General features: G+C 39.7%; 1 protein-coding gene across 2 annotated transcripts in view; it reads right to left on the bottom strand.

Annotated features, from left to right (window-relative positions):
- Positions 1-19,337, bottom strand: part of Ptpn2 (protein tyrosine phosphatase non-receptor type 2) — a 53,194-nt gene that overhangs the window by 8,982 nt on the left and 24,875 nt on the right. For both annotated transcript variants that reach the window (XM_034518200.2, XM_034518201.2), the window contains exons 3-8: positions 15,624-15,724; positions 12,755-12,853; positions 8,036-8,170; positions 5,980-6,189; positions 2,820-2,972; positions 1,576-1,739 (exon numbers count right to left, since the gene is read on the bottom strand). In XM_034518200.2, coding sequence (XP_034374091.1) covers positions 1,576-1,739; positions 2,820-2,972; positions 5,980-6,189; positions 8,036-8,170; positions 12,755-12,853; positions 15,624-15,724 — 862 coding nt within the window. The remainder of the gene's footprint in view (positions 1-1,575; positions 1,740-2,819; positions 2,973-5,979; positions 6,190-8,035; positions 8,171-12,754; positions 12,854-15,623; positions 15,725-19,337) is intronic.

Raw genomic sequence — 19,337 nt, 5'->3', positions numbered from 1 at the left:
GCCTGTGTGAACTCTTTCAAAATGTTTACTTCTGAGTTGAGAAAGATATTTGCTAAAATTTGCTCTATGAACTAAAAATTCACCACAACTGGTAAGACGATGCATATGTAGAAAGATCTAAGAGGACACGTGAGGGAGTCAGGCAATGTGCAGAGATGTCGTTTGTGGGACTCCAGGAGCTAGACCCTTCATAGAACTGAGCCCAGGCCTCATGGATAATGAACATGGGTTCTACAGCGGAGCTCTGCCCACAGTCCCAGGCAAGGGAATTCTGCCTACTTTTATGGGACATCTCAGAACCTTAATCTTACAAATTTAACATCATAACACTATCCACAATAAAAAAAACACAAGAGAAAGAAAATAAAAGTCATAAGAAAATGAGGTAAAAAAGAATTCATTCATGCACTAGAATACTAGCTTCCTAATGTATGTTTAAAACACTGTGGACATACAGTTAATTGTTTTATGTAATTCTGTAGAAAAATATTCCACAATGGAAATTCATTAGGTATTTTTATAGAATTCATTTTCTGTATTATACTATTTATTTTTATCACCTAATTACACTAACTTCTGTATACAAGCAGTATTGGGTTTTGGGAGGGGAGGGGCTGGTCGTTTCTAAACATTAGCTTTCAAATTTATCATTACTATGTTTTCAAAATTTTATTTAATGGGGCTGGAGAAATGGATCAATGGTTAAGAATACTTGTTCTTACAAATGAGCCAGGTCAAATTCCCAGCACTCACATGGTAGATCACTGTCTGAATGACCAGTTTAAGGAAATCTGATACCCTTTTCTGGCCTCTCTGGGCACCAGGCACACATGTAGTGCACATGCAACCAAAACACTCGTAAATGTGAATTAAATAAATCTAAATTTAAAAAACAAAACACCAAAAGCCTGAGGAGGCTTGTCTTAGTCTGCCATGACCAAGACAACTCTTAAAAAGGCAAACACTTAACTGGGGCTGACTTATAGTTTCAGAGGTTCAGTCTATTCCCATCATGGTGGGAAGCATGATAGCATGCAGGCAGACATGGTGCTAGAGGAGCTGAGAGCTCTACATCTTGATGCAAAGGCCACCAGAAGACTGTCTTCCTCAGGCAGCCAGGAGCTTACTCTCCTCCACCCTGGATGGAGCTTGAGCAGAGGACCACAAAGCCCATCCCCACAATGACTAACTTCCTCCACAAGGCCACATCTCCTAATAGTACCACTTCCCATGGACCAAGCATAGTCAAACCACCACAAGGCTAAAGAACATTGGATCCCACAAAAGCTGGAGTTACAGTTGGTTGTGAGCCATGTGATTTGAGTGCTTGGAATTGAACTCAGGTTCACTTTACTCCTCTAAAAGAGCAGTAAGTGCTCTTACCCACTGAGCCATCTCTCCAGAGCGGTACTGGCTTTCTTATTGTGATAGAAAACTCTTTGAAGATATTTATGTCATCAAATACCACCTAAACACTTTGATATAAGTAAGAGGTGATTAACTGTATGAACACAGGGTCTGTATTGTTCAGGCTCCCTGCATGTATTAAATAGCCTCTCTCTCTATGGCACATACCTCTCGCTGCTCTCTTCCACAGTATCTTGCACCTTAGAAAGTCCTGTTAACTTTTCATCCTCTGAACCTATTCTTTTCCCATTGTACTTCTCAGTCAGCATTCTGTTTTGTGAATGATCACAAATAGGAGATAAATCTTCTTTAGAAAGTTCTTTCCACCGTTTCTAAATAAAGAACAGAAATAATAAACAATAAAATTTGTTTACTTTAAATAACGATCTACAAATTGTAATTATTCACTATGAGGCAGGGAACAGACAGGTAAACTTGACATTAACTTTTATCCAGCACTTGCTTACAAACACAAACAGATACACACACATAAAAATAATCACATATAACTTATTTAAAAGATGTATTCTATTTTAAAGCAGATATTTATAAATAGATATTCAAGGAGTAGTATATTTAGATTGTTGGTCTCTATTTAGATAAGTCTAATACTATGGTCAGACCAGACAGGAAGGGGGATATACTGTTATTTCTGTCTCTTCCTTACTTCATCACATGATACTCTTTGAGCTTACTAGCTCTAAATATACAATAAAACTACCTGAGAATGTCGCCATCAGACATGTAAAGACTACTCCTAGCACCTTATGTCTGTCGTAGGAACTGAAGTTATTCAGATATAAAGTACCTATATATAAAGTAAATAGTCTTTACTCCCACATGAAGGTCTTCAAACTTTTATTTCCATAATTTTTACTTATATGTGTGTGCATTTAGGTATGTACATATGACTGCAAGTGCCATTAGAGGCCAGAGATGCGGGCTCCCCTGGAGTTGCTCGACTTGAGTTCTTGGAACAGACTTGGGTCCTCTGGAAGAGCAGAAAGTGCTTGTGACCTCTGACCACTAAGCCATCTCCCCAGGCCTCCACATTAAGTTTTTACTAAGACAAAAGCACTATGTTTTCTGGGTTTCGTTTTTCCAATAATTAAATGCTTAAATCTTCTCACGTGGAAAAAATTTTTTTTAATTAAATCTTGTTTCCACTCAGGGTAAGTATATATGTATATTATATTTGCATATTATAAATACACAAATATTTTTAAAAGTCAGGATCTCACTGTATAGACCAGGCTGGCCTTGATATTGGTAACTAGCTTTCATTTTTGTCTCTTGAACTGTGGAAGATTTTGTAATTTCAAGACAGTCAGGTGGATTTACCAAATTAAGTAAGGAAAGGAGAAGGATTTAGATGGAACCAGGTTATTTGACATTAACGATAGCGAGCTTACCTGTATATTTGAATCTCCTTTTGTGTACTTTGCTCCTTCTATTATGGCCATGTAGGAGAATCTGAGCTGGTCTGGTGTCTGAATAAGTCCCATTCGATATTTTCTCATATTCAGTAATAACTGTTTCACATTAACATCCTCTCCTTTTTCCATCTGCAAGAAAGGTAAAACCAAGTTGTTTGAGTTGAGAGAACAAAAGCAATATAAGGCCACTACTCAGACCTTAGCTGTACACAGGTTCCTTCTTAAAAGAAGAATAATTTGACATACATACACACAGACACACACACACAGAGGGAGAAGGAGAGGGGAGAGGGGAGAGGGAGATGGAGGGAAGGAGGAAGGGAGGAAAGAAGGGAGGGAAAGAGAGAGAGACAGAGACAGAGAGACAGAGACAGAGAAATGCACACAGATATGGGGCCGGGCAGTCAAAGCAGCACCTGAAGGGCTCTGGGTCTCTAGATGATTCAGCCAATTCCAAACAATTAAGAGAATCTCACTCATGCGGGCAGTGGTAGCACAAGCCTTTAATCCCAGCACTTGGGAGGCAGAGGCAGGCGGATTTCTGAGTTTGGGGCCAGCCTGGTCTACAGAGTGAGTTCCAGGCCAGCCAGGGCTACACATAGAAGCCCTGTCTCGAACCCCCCTCCCCTCCCCCCCCCCCAAAAAAAGAGAAAATCTCACTCGCTCAGTGAAAGAAAGGATTCATAGTTGATTCTGGCCAATACAGAAATTACTGCACTTGCTTTTTTTTTTTTTCTTCCTTAATATGGTTTATTGGTTCCTTTCCTTTTCTTTTAGCAGAGTATTATGTAACCCAAGCTAGCCCTCTACCTGAGAATGCCTTTGAACTCTATAGTCTCTACCTCCCATGTGCTGGGGTTGCAGGCCTGCACCACTATCCTAGTCTTGGCCAGGATATGGGCTATGCCTGCAATCCCAGCACTCAAAAGGCAGAGCTACTTCCAGTTCAAGGCTAGCTTGAGCTACATGAGACCCAGCTTTAAAGAAAACCACATTCCTCTCTTCCCCACTTTGTGGAGGGGAGCTCTTTGATGAGGAGATGATATTGGAGCCAAGAAGAACAAGATAGAAGTAAGTTTTAAACACATTTATTATGTTCTAGTTTTTTGTGTGTATATGTTTGTGCATGTAACATGGCAAGTATGCAGAGCTGAGGTGACAACTCAAGGAATCAGTTCTCTCTGTGTCAACCATTTGGGCCCTGAGCATTAAACTCAGGTAATCAAGCATGGTAAGCAACTTTACCCACTGGCTATCTTGCTGGCCCAAGAACAGTGATTTTCAGCTTAGAGCTGGTCTTCGTATCTAAAAGGCCACCACTGCTGAGTTCATTTTGTTTTGGTTTGGTTTTTTTCCCCAGACAGGGAGAGTTTCATGCATCTTAGACTTAAATCTGCTAAGCAGTTGAGGATGACCTTGAACTTCTGACACTCCTACCTTTATCTCCCAAGTACTGGTAGTAGGTAGGCAAAACAGCCTGGTTTGTGTGGGTCTGGGGGATGAACCCAGAGCTTTGTGCATACCAGGCAAGCACTCTATTAAGCAAATCTAAATCCCCAGATATGATTAGGATTATCTAGTTTTTAAAATAGTTTTGGCAGAAATAAAGCTTTTTGCTTAGTGCCTTTCTGCATCTTCAAATCTGGACTAAAGACATGCTTCATGGATGTACAGCAGCCACTTAAAAGATGGCAGGAAATAGAAAAGCCTTGACCTACAAAAGTACTTGTGAGCCATCAAACCAGCTCTGGACTACTGATCTGACTTTAGAAACGACCCACAAACTAAAGAAAAGGAAGGATGAACAAGACACGGTTGGCAGGGAACAGTTTAGTGTAAACATCCAATGCAGCTTGAACCTCATGAACCCATAAATGCTAGGCAAGCACTCTCACCAATCGGCCACACCTCTAGACTGAGCCAGACCACCAGTCCTCATAGCATTTCAATAGCATCATTAACGAAATCTAGTGGCTTTAAGTACAAGGTTAATGTTAATGAACTAGGTCTGTTTGTTTGTTTGTTTGTTTTTTTAAGATTTGTGGATACATGTGTATGTGTGTATGTTTTCTTTTCTCTCTCTAACCTTGGATATCCTGGAACTTGCTCTGTAGATTATGCTGGCTTTGAACTCACAGAGATCTTTCTGTTTCTGCCTCCAAAGTGCTGAGATTAAAGGTATACACCACCATGCAAATGCCCAGCTTTCATTTCTGTTTTCTTAGGCTTGTATTGGATAACCTAACCTTAGGAAACTGGTGTTGATGTTACCATGAACCTGAAGCTCATTGACTTGAGTAAGCTGGCTGTCAGTGAGCTAGAGGGAACCCACCTAACTGTACTTACCCAAGTTCTGGGACTACAGACATGTGTCGTTATTCTTGGCTTTACTCATGCACTGGCAATCAGTGTTCATGCTTGCCATGCTTGCCATGTCCCCAGTTCCTAGGCATTCTCCTTTTTCTTGGCGGTGGCTCTCATGAGGTAACCCTGGTTGCCTCAGACGCAGAGACAACAGGCATGTGCCACTCCCTCAGGATTGCTTTCCTTTGTCATGTCTCTCTTTTAGAAGGGAGAATTTATTTTATCCTTCTTTTCTTCCTGTTTTTGATAGGGTCTAACTCCTTAGCCCAGGCTAACCTCAAACTTGGAGCAAATTTTCTGCCCCAGCTTACTTAGTGTTGAGATGAAAGGTATGAGCCAAGCCTAGCTGAGAAAGACTTTCTGGGGATCTCTGGAATTGGCGTGGACACACATACACCAGCAGGCACTAGTGTCACTTTAAATAGTAGAAGCCAAGAGTTTTTTCACAACAAAGTACAAGCTTAACAAAATACTCCTAGAGTTTTGAGATATGACATCAAAACTTTACTGCTGCCTGTAGAAACAGTTAAAAACAAATTGAGGGACTCAATGGTTATGAGCACTGGGGCTCTTGTAGAGGACCAGGCTTTCGTTCCCACCCACAAGCTGCAGCGTCTTACTATCTACAATCCCAGTTTCGGGGACTCAAGGCTTTCTTCTAACCTCCTCAGGCACCAGTCATGCAAAACTATCTTTCCATCACCAACATTACAAAACATAAAGCAAAACAGCAAAAGCACAACACTCCAATGAAGTCACCACGGACACTTACCAGAACAAGACAGGTATCTACAAGAGAGAAGGTGCCAGAACGCCCGATGCCTGCACTGCAGTGGATTACTGCAGGTCCGTGCTCAGGGTTCAAGGAACCAGATTCTCTAACTTTAAACAAGAAATTTAGGAATGAAGCTGGTGACTCCGGAACTCCGAAATCTGGCCAGGTGGTATAATGAAAATGAGATATGGTTCTGGTCTCACCACTCTGAAATGTGAAAATCAAGGGGAAGTTAGTTCTAGTCTTTTTCTTATACAAACACATAGTAATTGATGCAGAAACATAATGTGTTGGGAATATATAAAAAAACAACAACAACAAAACTCAACACAAGGAGAAACACTTGGAGGTGGAGCTAGAGCACTGGGCAGTGCTCATCTGATATAACACAGCCCTGGGTCATATAGCCCCCTCTGGCTCAGTCCCTGCTATCACATAAACCTGGGTGTGATGGTGCTTGCCTGTAACCCAGCAATCAGGACACAGGGAGGATGATCAGAATTTCAAGGTCATCTTTGACTATATATGGAATTTCCAGGCCAGAAAAGCTGGACAAGAGGAAAACCAAGCCATGGGCCTTAAGTATACAGTCATGTAGCTCTGCAGGAAAAACAGATGTTCTAAGAGATCAATCATAAGAGGCATTTCCACACATCCAGAAGTACATGTACATATGCATTTATCTTTTCTTCTGCAAAGCTTTAGTTGCTAGTACACTCCATGTCAATTATCAACTCAAACAGCATTTCACTTCATAGACTAGACACATTCAGCTTGGCCGTACTTCCTTATTTTCTTGTTATCTTAGTTTCTGTTAACAACTCAGAAGTCTTTACCAGGCTGGCCTCAAACTCATCAAGATGTGCCTGCCTCTGCCTCCAGGGTGCTGGGATTAAATGTGTCGGCCACCATCATGCAGAGTTTTGTTTTGTTTTGTTTTTTTAACTTATTCTATTAAGGTGCAAGCAAAGGAGGCAAGTGGGAAAGAGGGAAGGATGGCCTCTGAGAGTGGGAGTGACAGCAGCACAGATGCTGTGCTGTGCAGATGTGTCAGAGCCACTTGCCAGGGAAAGTTTCAAGGATGTCTGGAGAAAAGATCTACGCCAACGGCCCTGGGATCAAATGCTATACCATTTTCTTCACAACTCAGTAAGGACACGTGTCTCTGGTCATTATGTACTAATTTAATAAGTCTTTTGCCTGACCTTTGCTTTCTTTCAACTGTAGTTAAGTTCCAGGAGCTATCATTTGAGCCTATTTGGCATGAGATGTTCTATATGCATCCATACTTTCCTTTGATCTCCACAACAGTCTGTAAATATACAATTGCCACTTTATATGAGGCAAACCATACCTCTACTGAGTAGTAGAGCTGAAATGTAAATTCTGATTCACTCCAGTCTTCCTCTTTTTATTCAAATACCAAGTTGCTTTGTATTTTCTTGGTGATGGGGACTGAACCACAATCCTTCAAGCATTCTAAGAAGGTACCTCACAACTCAGCTACATCTACAACACACTTAAATTTTAGTTGTTGGTTTGTGGGACTGAATATAGGGCTTAGAGTAAACTAAGCAAGTGCTCGACCACCAAGCTACACCCACAACATCTCCTCCTGTATTTTTAACAATCAATTTTTTTCTTTAAAAACCGTATTTATTTGAAACTATGTGTATTTTTGAGTATCTGCATTTATCCATATAGACTGTGGATGGCAGAAGAGAGCACTGGCTTTCCTAGAGCAGGCAGTGGTAAGCCTCTTGACATGGGGTCTGGGAACTGAACCTGGGCCTTCTACAAGAACACTAAGCCATCTTTCCAGCTCCATAGTTAATTTTCAATTCTCAAATATGAATATTAACCTAAACATTGTAATTCTTTGTTTTTAGAATTCTTCAGAATGCTTAAAGAGTTACTTTATACAGAAAAACAATTTAAAAACATGTTTACACCTAGATACTATTACAAATATCAAAAGGCACGTATAGTGCCAAGCCAAGAATTCTTAAAACCATCAGATAAAACTGAAACTTTGAAACAAGAAAAGCCTTACATTGATATTTTCTAGCTGTAGTAGATGTACTGTATAATATGATTTTACATCTTCAGATAAGAGCTTCACACTGAATCCTGTTTCCTTAAACACCATCTCTCGGTCATCTGTTGGCCAGTACTGTGCACATTTAACCTAGATTTAAGAATAGTTTAGACATGTTATAAAACCATAAAAAGAAAAACAAATCTCACACACATACACACTATACTTCAAGTACTGAAACCTAAGAATACTGAAGTATTTTAATGAGAATATTTTGTAAAGTAACTCCATAAAATGTTTCCTTTCCACTTAAACATTCATTAAAATATGCTACTCTTTATTTGAGGCAGAACCTCTTTATACAGTCCTGGCTGTCCTGGAACTCACTGTGTTTATCAAGCTGGCTTCAAATTCACAGAGATCCACCTGCCTCAGCCTCCCACAGGCTGGATTTAAAGCCATGTACCCCAAAATAGTCCATGTGCTGTTCTTAAAGCATAATTACATTTTAACATATTCAGCTTGAGTTTCTACAAGTATCAAGCTCTTGCAAGAATCTTATATTCAAAGAGCTCTAAAGAGGCTTTCTGTCAAGCTAGATGGTGGTAGTGTATGCCTTTAATCCCAGCACTTGGAAGGCAGAGGCAGGCAGATTTCTTGTGAGTTCAAGGCTAGCCTGGTCTACAGAGCAAGTTCCAGGACAGGAAACCAGAGGAATAAGCCTTCTGGCTTGTTTTCACACCTAGAATTGTAGTGCAGGTTAAGGGTAATAGATAAAGCTTAAGAGGACAAGAAGAACATTTTACAGTAAAGAGAGAGATAGAAACAGCATTAATGAGAACAGGACAAATATAAAGAAGATCCAAACACACACACACACACACACACAGAGAGAGAGAGAGAGAGAGAGAGAGAGAGAGAGAGAGAGAGAGAGAGAGAGAGAGAGAGCGCGAGCGCTAGCTCTCAAAAACATTAGCCATGACAAACAGGAACAGAACAAATCCCAATTATGATTTAATAATCTTTTGAAACGACTGAAAAGACAAAACTATTTACTTGCAAAAACTGATCAAATGGTAAGACACATTTTGGAAAAATTAACTTTAAAGAAAAAGGGAGACTGGCTAGGGAGATGGCTTAGTGGTTAAGAGCATTTGTTGCTCTTGCAAAAGACTTGGGTTTGAGTCCCAGTACCCATATGATAGGACAAAACCATCCATAAACCTTGTTCTAGAGGATAAAACAGGCACATACATGGTAACATATATGTATACAGTCAAACCATTTGGAAACATAAGATAAATTTTAAAAAAAAGTTTATAGCTGTAAGTGCCAAGTAAATACATCAGAGAGATCTCAAACAGGTTAGCTATAGAAAAATGAAAAGAAGCACAGCCTAAAGTAAAACAAGGTTAAGAATTAACACCAGCACAGAAACCAATGAAATGAAAACTAAAGAAACAATACTAAGAATCAGTGAAACAAATGCTAGCCAATTCACTTTATGATTCTAACATCACTTTAATAGGAATGCCAGACAAAGACCAATACACAAACTGCAAAGTTTTCAATGTAATACTTGCAAACTACATTCAAGACATCGAGAAATCATTCATGATTAAGTGGGCTTAATTCCAGAGACACAGGGCTGTTTCAACCTATGCAAATCAACAATCATACTTCACCACACGAATTGACTCAAGGACAGAAATCACATGATATTGAAAAAGACATCCCTTCATAATAAAGTCCTAAAGAGACTAGAAATAGGAAGAACATATTTCAACATAATAAAGGCTATAAGTGACAAACCAACAGTCAACATCACACCAAACAGAAAAATTTGAAACATGTTGGCTAAATCAAGTGGAAGACAAAAGTTCTCATTTTCCTCTACCCTTATTCAATTGACACTTGAAGTCTGAATCAGAGCAGTACGACAAGAGAAGAAAGTAAGTGGGATACAAACAGGAAAGGAAGAAGCCTATGCATCCTTCTTTATAGATAAAATAATCCTATGTGTAAGAGATCCTGGGCTAAAGAGATAGCTCAGCAGTTAAGAGCACTGACTGCTCTTCCAGAGGTCCTGAGTTCAATTCCCAGCAATCACACACACGGTGGCTCACAACCATCTCTAATGGGATCCAATGCACTCTTCTAGTATGTGTCTGAAGAGCTGCAGTGTAGTCATATAAATAAAAAATAAATCAATCTTGAGAGAGAGAGAGAGAGAGAGAGAGAGAGAGAGAGAGATCGATCCTAAGGAATGCCACAGAAAATTCTAGATTGATGAATAGTCTTTGCAAAGTGTCAAGATACAAAATCAGTAGTCTTTCTATATATCAATAGCAAACATGCTCACAGAGCGTCAGGGGAAGAAGCTCATTCTAATTGCTTTAAAAATACCATGTAATAAACCCAGGAAAAGAAAAATCTCTACAATAAAAGCTACAACAGTAAAGGGGGGAAAACCCTGAAGACAGTAAGAAATGGAAAGATTTTCTCTGCTCATAGGAACTATGGCTTAGCTGGGAAAATTCTTGCTTAGCAGGCATGAGGCTGAGGTCCAGTCCCCAATATTGACAAACAGAAAGAAGAAAGGAAGGAAAGTATGTAGGCTGGTTAATATTAAAAAAAAAAAGAGGCTATACTATTCAAAGCAATCTATAGATTCAGTGCAATCCCCATCAAAATTCCAATGCTATGTGAAAGTATATTTTAAAAAACTCTTAAGGTGCTTAGGCTGGCTATGGTGGTGTACACCTTTGATCTCAGTACTGCTCTTAACAAAAGTTCTAAAGGCCCAGGGGAAGGTTGGGAGGGGGTGGGGGGGTGGGGGGGAGAGGCAATCCAAGTCTGAGAAAACAAAACAAACAAACATAAAGACTAGAAGTATCACCATACATGATTTCAAGTTATACCAGAGCCATAATAAGAAAAGCAGCATGGTACACAAATCAAGCTAATAGAAAGAGAAGCAAAGGCAGCTTCATCCAGGTGGTTTCTGATGCAGATGTCACTGAGGGAGGAGTGGGTAGACAGATATAAGCACATCCTGAGGATTCACAACCAGTCCAGTCAAAACAGGGGCCCAAGCTGGTCTCAGAAAGCAGGAAACATTGAGGAATAAACTTTGCTCCCCCTAGTATGTGCGAGACAGACAGACACACAGACAGACACACACACACAGCACACACACACACACAACACACACAGCACACACACATACACACACTCACTCCTAGGCAATGACTTTAACAGGACTCTACTCACTTAAGAAAATAATGTAAACAGATGGCAAAAGAAATCTCATGAAATTAAGAAATTTCTGCACAGAAAAGCAATTTAGTTAAGTGAACAGAATCTACCAATAGGAGAAAATATTTACTACGTAATTTATCTGTCAGACCACTAATAGCTAGAATATATAAAGAACTCAAAAAACTAAACAAAAAGACAAAACAACCTAATCAATAAATGGACTAATGACGTGAACCAACAAGATGAGATATAAATGCCATTATCTACATAAAGTGTTCGATGTAACTGGCTATCAGAGAAATGCAAACTGAAACTACACAGCGATTCCCATCTTCCTCTAGTCAGGATGCCAGTAGAAAAGAACTGTTGGACATAGTGATATGTGCCTTTAATTCCAGCACTCAGGAGACAGAAGTATATCTCTGTGACACCAGCCTGGCCTACATAGGAGTTCCAGGCAGCCAGGGCTACACAAAATAAAGGAAAACCACAACAGTAACACCACTACCAACAAAAACCCAAAAAACCCTCTGCTGGCAAGGATGTGACCAAAAGGGAGCTGTTACACACTGCTAATCAAAATGTAAGCTAGTCCAGCAGCTATGGAAATCAGTATGGAAGTTCCACACAAAACTGAAAATAGATTACAATATGACCCAGCTATATCACTTCTGGGTATCTAACCACAGGACTCCAAGACCCATGTGGGTCTATCACAGAGAGACTTATACTTTATTGACATTTACCAAGGCACTACTCACAAAAGATAAATTAAAAAAACAATTCAGGTGCCTAACAGCAGAAAAATGAATAAAGAAAATGTGGTATATTTACAAAATGAAAACTTTTAACCAAAAACAGCAAAGTTATATCATGTGCAGAACTATAGATGTAACTAAGATAAATGTACCAAGTGAAATATGACAATATCAGAAAGAGAAATAGTGTTTTCTCTAACATATCTATCTATACAAAATCTAGGAGACAGACACAAAAGAAAAGTGGAACTGTCAAGAATACAAAAGAGCTGAAAGGACAGAAGGAGAAGGGGTGAGGAGGCAAGGTAGGGAACACAGCCAACACTTCACCTACACTTCTACAAAAAGGCGCTTATGTGGCACAAGAAGACATTCACTACTATGAATCTATAAAATGCACTTTAAAAAAACTGCAAAGAAATGAAGGAAAAGTATCCATTAGTCCTGGTCAGAAAGAGCCTGGCCACTATCTTTTAGCCACCACAAGCCCAAAATAATAAGTGAGCATCCACAGGGCATACTAAACCATTAGTATTAAATATTACTAACCAGCCAGGCACGACGGCACACATCTTTGATCCCAGCATTCAGGAGGCAGAGGCAGGTGGATCTCTGTGAGTTTGGGGCCAGCCTGGTCTACAAAGAAAGTCGGGCCAGACAAGGCTGGTTATACTGAGAAACTCTGTCACAAACAAACAAACAAACAAACACTCACCGATTCTTTCTCTACAGTTCGGTTTAGCATGACAACTGCTTTGGTCTTTTGCTGCCACACCATGAGCCAGAAATGGCAGCATGTGTTAGGAAGTGGGCCCTGTAATAACAGAAGAGCACATCAGGGAAGGAGCTGGAGAAGGACAAGGCTTCAAGGATGCTAGTGGAACATACTGTTACAGCCAGTGGATTAGGTCCCGATGAGTAAATCAAGACTTCAAACGTACACTTAAATTCTAAATATAGTGTGCATTCAGTAAACTTTTACCTCTGTGTAAAGACATTTTATTTACCTTGGCAGGAAAGGAACCACATGGGAATACCTGGTGTCTTTCAGAGTTAAGACTTGAATAACTAGGCTCAAATAACAACTATAAAATACAGGTAAGATTTTGTCCCAAACAGAGTCAGTCTAGTTCACTATTTCTGATACTGTCTTATTACATATGGCTTTGCTGTCATTACCAAAGGTGCCTACAGTGTAACACCACCTGGCTGCTCACATTCTTGCTACAAAGACTGGAAGACAAGGAAATCTGTCTCTTTCAGTGTCTGTAACAGACAGATAATAGCTCACACAGATCATCAGGGGACCTGTGGGAAATAGGGAGGTTTATGTCATTATTGACCAACCAACAAGCCCAAGTCAACACAAAAGAATTTGCAGGAAAAAAAAAGTAACCATGAAAGTACCTGTAAATTAGTTTGTTGTGCCTAGTATCCTCTGGCAGAGTTAAAAGTGGTAATAGGGCTGGAGATGTAACCCAGGGCCTCATAGAAACTAAGCAGATGCTCTACCACTGAGCTATAAAACCAACCTCCATCCTTACTAATTCTGAGTGAAGGTTGAAACAGAACTAGGTTTCATTGTGCCTAAAGGAACTGTAACATGTAACCAACTACCAGAGCATGAGGCAGACCTCAGCATCAGGAGCAGGGAAGACCAGAGCTGCACCACCAACCCAATTCAGAGGTAAAATAGTTGTACACTAACACTGAAATCATCTTTAGGGCAGATGTATTTCTTGGTGTATAGCCAATACTCAATACTGCTCAATATATACTGCTTAGATGAATAAACTCTAAGGTTAACCTGTGAAAAAGCTAGTAATCTGAGAAGTGACAACCTTATATTAAAGAATACTATTCTCTCCATCCAATGTATCTATTTACAATATAAAACATAGTCAAAAGGTGAAAAACTAAACAACATCCTCTCTACCAAAAAGAATGAGAAAATCCCCAGTAAAATAAATGTCTTTTTTTCTTTATTTAAAAAAAAAAAATTTCTTGGGGTCGAAGGGGGCTGGAGAGATGGCCCAGCAGCTAAGAGCACTGACTGCTCTACCAGACGTCCTAAGTTCAATTCCCAGTAACCATATGATGGCTCACAACCATCTGTAATGGGATTCAATGCCCTCAATGAGATCCAATGCCCTCTTCTGGTGGGTCTGAAGACAGCTACAGTGTACACACTCATATTAAATAAAATAAATAGTTCTTTAAAAAAAAAAAAAAAAATCACAGGCCCAGTTGTCGATGCACACCTTTAATCCCAGAGGAGTGAGGATCTCTGTGAGCTCAAGGCCAGCCTGTCTACACAATGAGTTCTAGGCCAGACAGGGTTACACAGTAAAATCCTGTCTTAAAAACAACCATGAAGTGGGACTTGAAAGATGGCTTGCTAGTTAGGAGCACTTCACGATGTGGGTCACAGTTACTGATAACTCCAGCTCTAGGAGATCTCTCTCTGTCTTCATGGTGCACATAAGAAAATACACAGAGAGAAACAAGAAACACACACACACACACACAAATAATAAAATAAAGTACACTTTAAAAAAAAATCATGAAGCAACTCAGTAGTGAAGTCCATTGTGTGCACATGCATACCTTACTTCCAGTACTGTGCCTAAAGACTAACCAATTAACATGCAACAGCTGCTATAGTGTAAAGAACAAAGGATTTTAAAAAGACAAGAATTCATCAGTTCTTCCACAAACTAGCAATGCTACCAATTTTTTAAACTGTAAAATGGACATGATATACCAAGGGGCTGATTAGGAAAAAAATTCTTAAACTCAGGAGAAAGAGAATCTAATAAGCAAGGAACATATCAATAGATAAAAGAATAAAAAACAAGCCGGGCAGTGGTGGCACACGCCTTTAATCCCAGCACTTGGGAGGCAGAAGCAGGTGGATTTCTGAGTTTGAGGCCAGCCTGGCCTACGGAGTGAGTTCCAGGACAGCCAGGGCTACACAGAGAAACCCTGTCTCGAAAAACCAAAAAAAGAAAAAAGAAAGAAAAGTGACAGTGCTGGTTGCTGTTTAACCTTTTATTTGATAAAGAGAAAGCTATGATCTCAGAATGGAGCATAGTTCTTGCATTGTGAAGGCTGGTGTGAGGAGCCACTGGGGAAAAGGAGAAAAGACAGACGGGCAGCAGTGTATAAATGTCAAGGCTCTGCAGATGGTCATCCCCTCTCCTCAGCATACAAGGCTGTACTCTCTGAAAGTCTATTCATAGGGTAGAGAAGAATAAAAAAGGGTTTCCAGGGCCTCCCTAGTTCACAAGTTAGGGGAAGAGAACTCCAAAGCCATGTTAGATACACTTAATTTACCTGAAGAGAACTGCACCAAGCCATTTCAAAAGAAATTTTCCATTGAAAACAGTAACATTAGAAACAATTTTACTTTTTATCAATATATTCAAGTCTGAAAACTCTGATACTTGCAACTGATTTCAGAATCAGAAAACTAAAAGATAGCAGCATGTCATGTGCAAATGTCAAGATACACTTTTAGCTATGTTTAAAGCACAGCAGCCAAACTCCACTTCCCAGACGTCTGCTAGGCACCCACTACTTGCCTGTGTTAAGATGTAACTTCTTTGTGCCTCTTCTATGTCAACTAAGCTGGCATTAATATAATCATTTTCAGTACTCTGAAGTTTAACACGACTGTGATCATCTGAAAGCAGAGAATGAGAAATCATAACTGTCATTTCAACTTTTCCATTCTTTTTATTTGATGTTAATATTTTAAGGTAGTTAAAGATGATAGGAGAAATAAAGAAAACATAAATTAATACCAAAGGAGTGCTGAGACATATCCTAAATCACCTATTTCTATTTTTAAAATAAGGAAGTGAGAATATAACCTTGTTACCGGGTGTTGGAAAGGAAGTGCTTCTGTTTGCATTCTTCTATCATCTACAGGAACATGAAAAACTGTCTGTCCAGCATATGCAGTAAAGTGAAGAAGACACTTACCTTCCCAGAAGTGAAATGTCATCTCAAGTCTCAGTGCCTAGGAACTGAGGATCTATGTGCAAAACCATAACTGGGCTCAAACTGAGAACAGACTCTTCACTTCTTGGTAGCATGCATACAAGTGTATTTAAATACTTCTTAACATGGGGAAGCTAAAATAAGTGGATAATCCGAACTGTATTCTTTACAAGAGTACTGGAAACACTTTATTACTTAAGACTATCCCAATAGGTTAGACACATTTCTACATTTTAAAAATAAAATTTTCAGATTTAGAATTTATGCTAATTTCAGTATCTAAAATGCAACACTTGACCTTGTATCATTTAGAGGAAGAAAAAATGAGGAGCATGTAAGCATTTATCTCCAAGATAAACTTTAATTTAGAATCTTAAACATAAAAACCAACAAGCATAAACTAAGTTACAAACTGAATGCATATTTAACTTCAGAGAATATATTCTGTGATAAACTACTCCCCTCAAAAAAAAATCTACCCTAAATATTCACTCTCTTTCCACTGTCTCTTGGCTTTTTCCTTTTTTAAACTAGGGTAGTTATATAGTCTAGGCTGGGCCTCAACTAGATATGCAGCAAAGAATGATCTTAAAATCCTAATCTTACTGCTACCTCTCACAGATTCGGCTACCCCTAACCTCACTCCCCCCCCCCCCCCCATTTCTTTCTCCCACCCCCCCACACCTTTTTGTGGTAGATCAGGCTGGCCTCAAACTCAGAGATCTGCCTAACTCTGCCTCCAGGAATGTTAGGATTAAAGGTGTATGCTACTTTACCTGGCTTCTGGGCTACCACTTTTTTTGTTTGTTTGGTTGTTTGGTTGTTTGGTTGGTTTGGTTGGTTTGGTTTGGGTTTTCGAGACAGGGTTTCTCTGTGTAGTCCTGGCTGTCCTGGAACTCACTCTGTAGACCAGGCTGGCCTCAAACTCAGAAATCCACTTGCCTCTGCCACCCAAGTGCTGGGATTAAAGGCGTGCGCCACCACTGCCCAGCTGGGCTACCACTTTTAAACCAAATTCCAAACAACTATAAGGAAACAAAACCAAAACTGTCTAAACCATTTATGATAGTTTGAAGGTAACTGGTCCCTAGGCCCACAGGACATGGCACTATTAGAAGTCTGCAGTCAGTCGGTGTGGACTTCCTGGTTGGAGGAAGGTTACAACCAATGTGACAGTCTTCTTCTGCTGCCTACAACTCTCAGTTCCTTCACCAGCACCAAGTCTGCCTGCATGCCATGCCACCGTGTCTCCCACCATGATGGTAACAGACTAAATCTCTGAAACTGTAAGACAGCTCCAATGAAAATGTTTCCATTTTAAGAGTTGCCATGGTCATGGTGTCTCTCCACAGGATTAAAGCCCAAAGACATCATTTCTTCAAGTGTTAATTAGCTTTAGTTTCCATATATTTATCTCAGATGTTCCTGTTGGATTGAACGGAAGACCTCTGTAAATATTACAAGTCACTTGCCAACAGCAAAGTTATGATCTTGCTATAGTAAATCATATATACTAGTCTTCTGGGAAAGATGATGTCAACAAGCAGTTTCTAAAAACTTCTTTTGTTGTTGTTTTGTTAACAGTTTAATCATCTTATAATTGACACAACTGCACAAGATACTGGACAGCTTCTTACTTAACAAAATAAAGACCATTATGTTTCCTGGATAACATACCAAGAGAAGAATGCAAGCTCTAAAAGAAAGCAATACAATCACCAAAATGTTGATTCCACTACAGTATCCTGCAAAGGGATGCATTCCCTCATGTTGCAATCACAGGAAGAATACAAATCAAAAGACAGACACACACATACCAGTCTTTTGGCCAACACACATCTCAAGAGGTTAGGCCGCACAAAGGGTGCTAGGAATTCAGTTCACCTTTCCCAGTCCAAGGCAGGGTTTAGAAGCTAAGACTAGAAAAAAGCTTCCCTGTGTTCCCTGTTCTTGGAATTCATAAATTTTCTTTCAGTCTTTAACCCAAAACTTTACAGTAATCACAGCCAATGACTAAAAGCACAGCGGTGCACTGGATACTACATGAAAGTCATCCAAGTTCCTATGCAACTGCAGGGCTTTGTCTCACTGTCTATCAATAATCTATCCAATCAGCAAAGGAAAACCACATTCTCTGGGGTTCCCAAAACAAGTTTTAAATTTTTGTTAGCAGATAAAAATAGAAACTAGTAATCCTTATGAAAACATAATAGCTTTTTAGAATTAAGCCCTGCTGGTACTTTCCTATCAAGAAACCAAACTCTCAGATACACAGCTATGTCATTATTTAATTCTATGAAAAAGACAATGAGAGCAGAGCATGGTGGCACACACCTTTAACATCAGCCCTCCAGAGGCAGAAGCAGATGATCTTGTTGAAGGCCAGCCTGGTCTACATAATGAATTCCAGGACCACTGGGATTACATTAAGACCTTGTATCAAAATATACACACACACACACAGACACACACACACAGACACACACACACACACACACCCCTTTTTATTTAAAAGAGATTCTAAAAAGAAAAACATAAGACAGCTTTTAGTGTTAACTAAAATACACCTCCTTGAAATAGCTAACAAAGAGTATACATGTATGCATTTCAGGAAGTGAAACTCCCATCAAAACCCTGAGAAACTGTGACTTTACAATTTCCAATGCTCAACAAAGAACCCTGCTTTTTCATTTACTAGGAATCTCTTACACATGCTCAGTCTGAATAAACATGCAGGTTCCCTGACAACCTAGGAGTTAACTGCTAACTTTCCATGATCCAGTAGTGTTAGCTGGTCCCAAATCTGTGAACTGTTTTAATTTTTTTTTAAAGTTTTATTTTTTCATTACATATATGCATGTGGGTGTGTGAGCCATATGTATGTAGGTGCTTTTAAAGGTCAAAAGAAGGCTTCGGATCCCCTGGAGCTGAAGTATCTGGCTACAGCTGCCAGATGTTGATGCTGGGAACGTGAGTCCTTTAAAAGGGCACCATGAACCCCTCCCTGCTCTTTGGAGCCCTGAATTGTTTATTTCTAACAAGGAAACATTTGATTTCACAATTATAGAAAAAAAAAAAAAAAAACCACAAAAAAATCACATGCTTTCTCCTCTTCCATCTTTTTTTCCTTCAGCCTCTCTAAAGTGAGATCACCAAAACAGCACCTGAGTTCCCAAGTCCACTGTACTTGTTCAACACTCTATGGCTACAGTTCATTCTCATGTCTCTGTCTCTCTGTCTCTCTGTCTCTCTGTCTCTCTGTCTCTCTCCCTCTCCCTCTCTCTCTGACCCCT

Source organism: Arvicanthis niloticus, chromosome 14 (assembly GCF_011762505.2).
Source record: "Arvicanthis niloticus isolate mArvNil1 chromosome 14, mArvNil1.pat.X, whole genome shotgun sequence".
In the NCBI taxonomy this organism is placed as follows: domain Eukaryota; kingdom Metazoa; phylum Chordata; class Mammalia; order Rodentia; family Muridae; genus Arvicanthis; species Arvicanthis niloticus.
The sequence above is the reverse complement of the archived record's forward strand: the minus strand, read 5'-3'. Positions and strand labels throughout refer to the sequence as shown.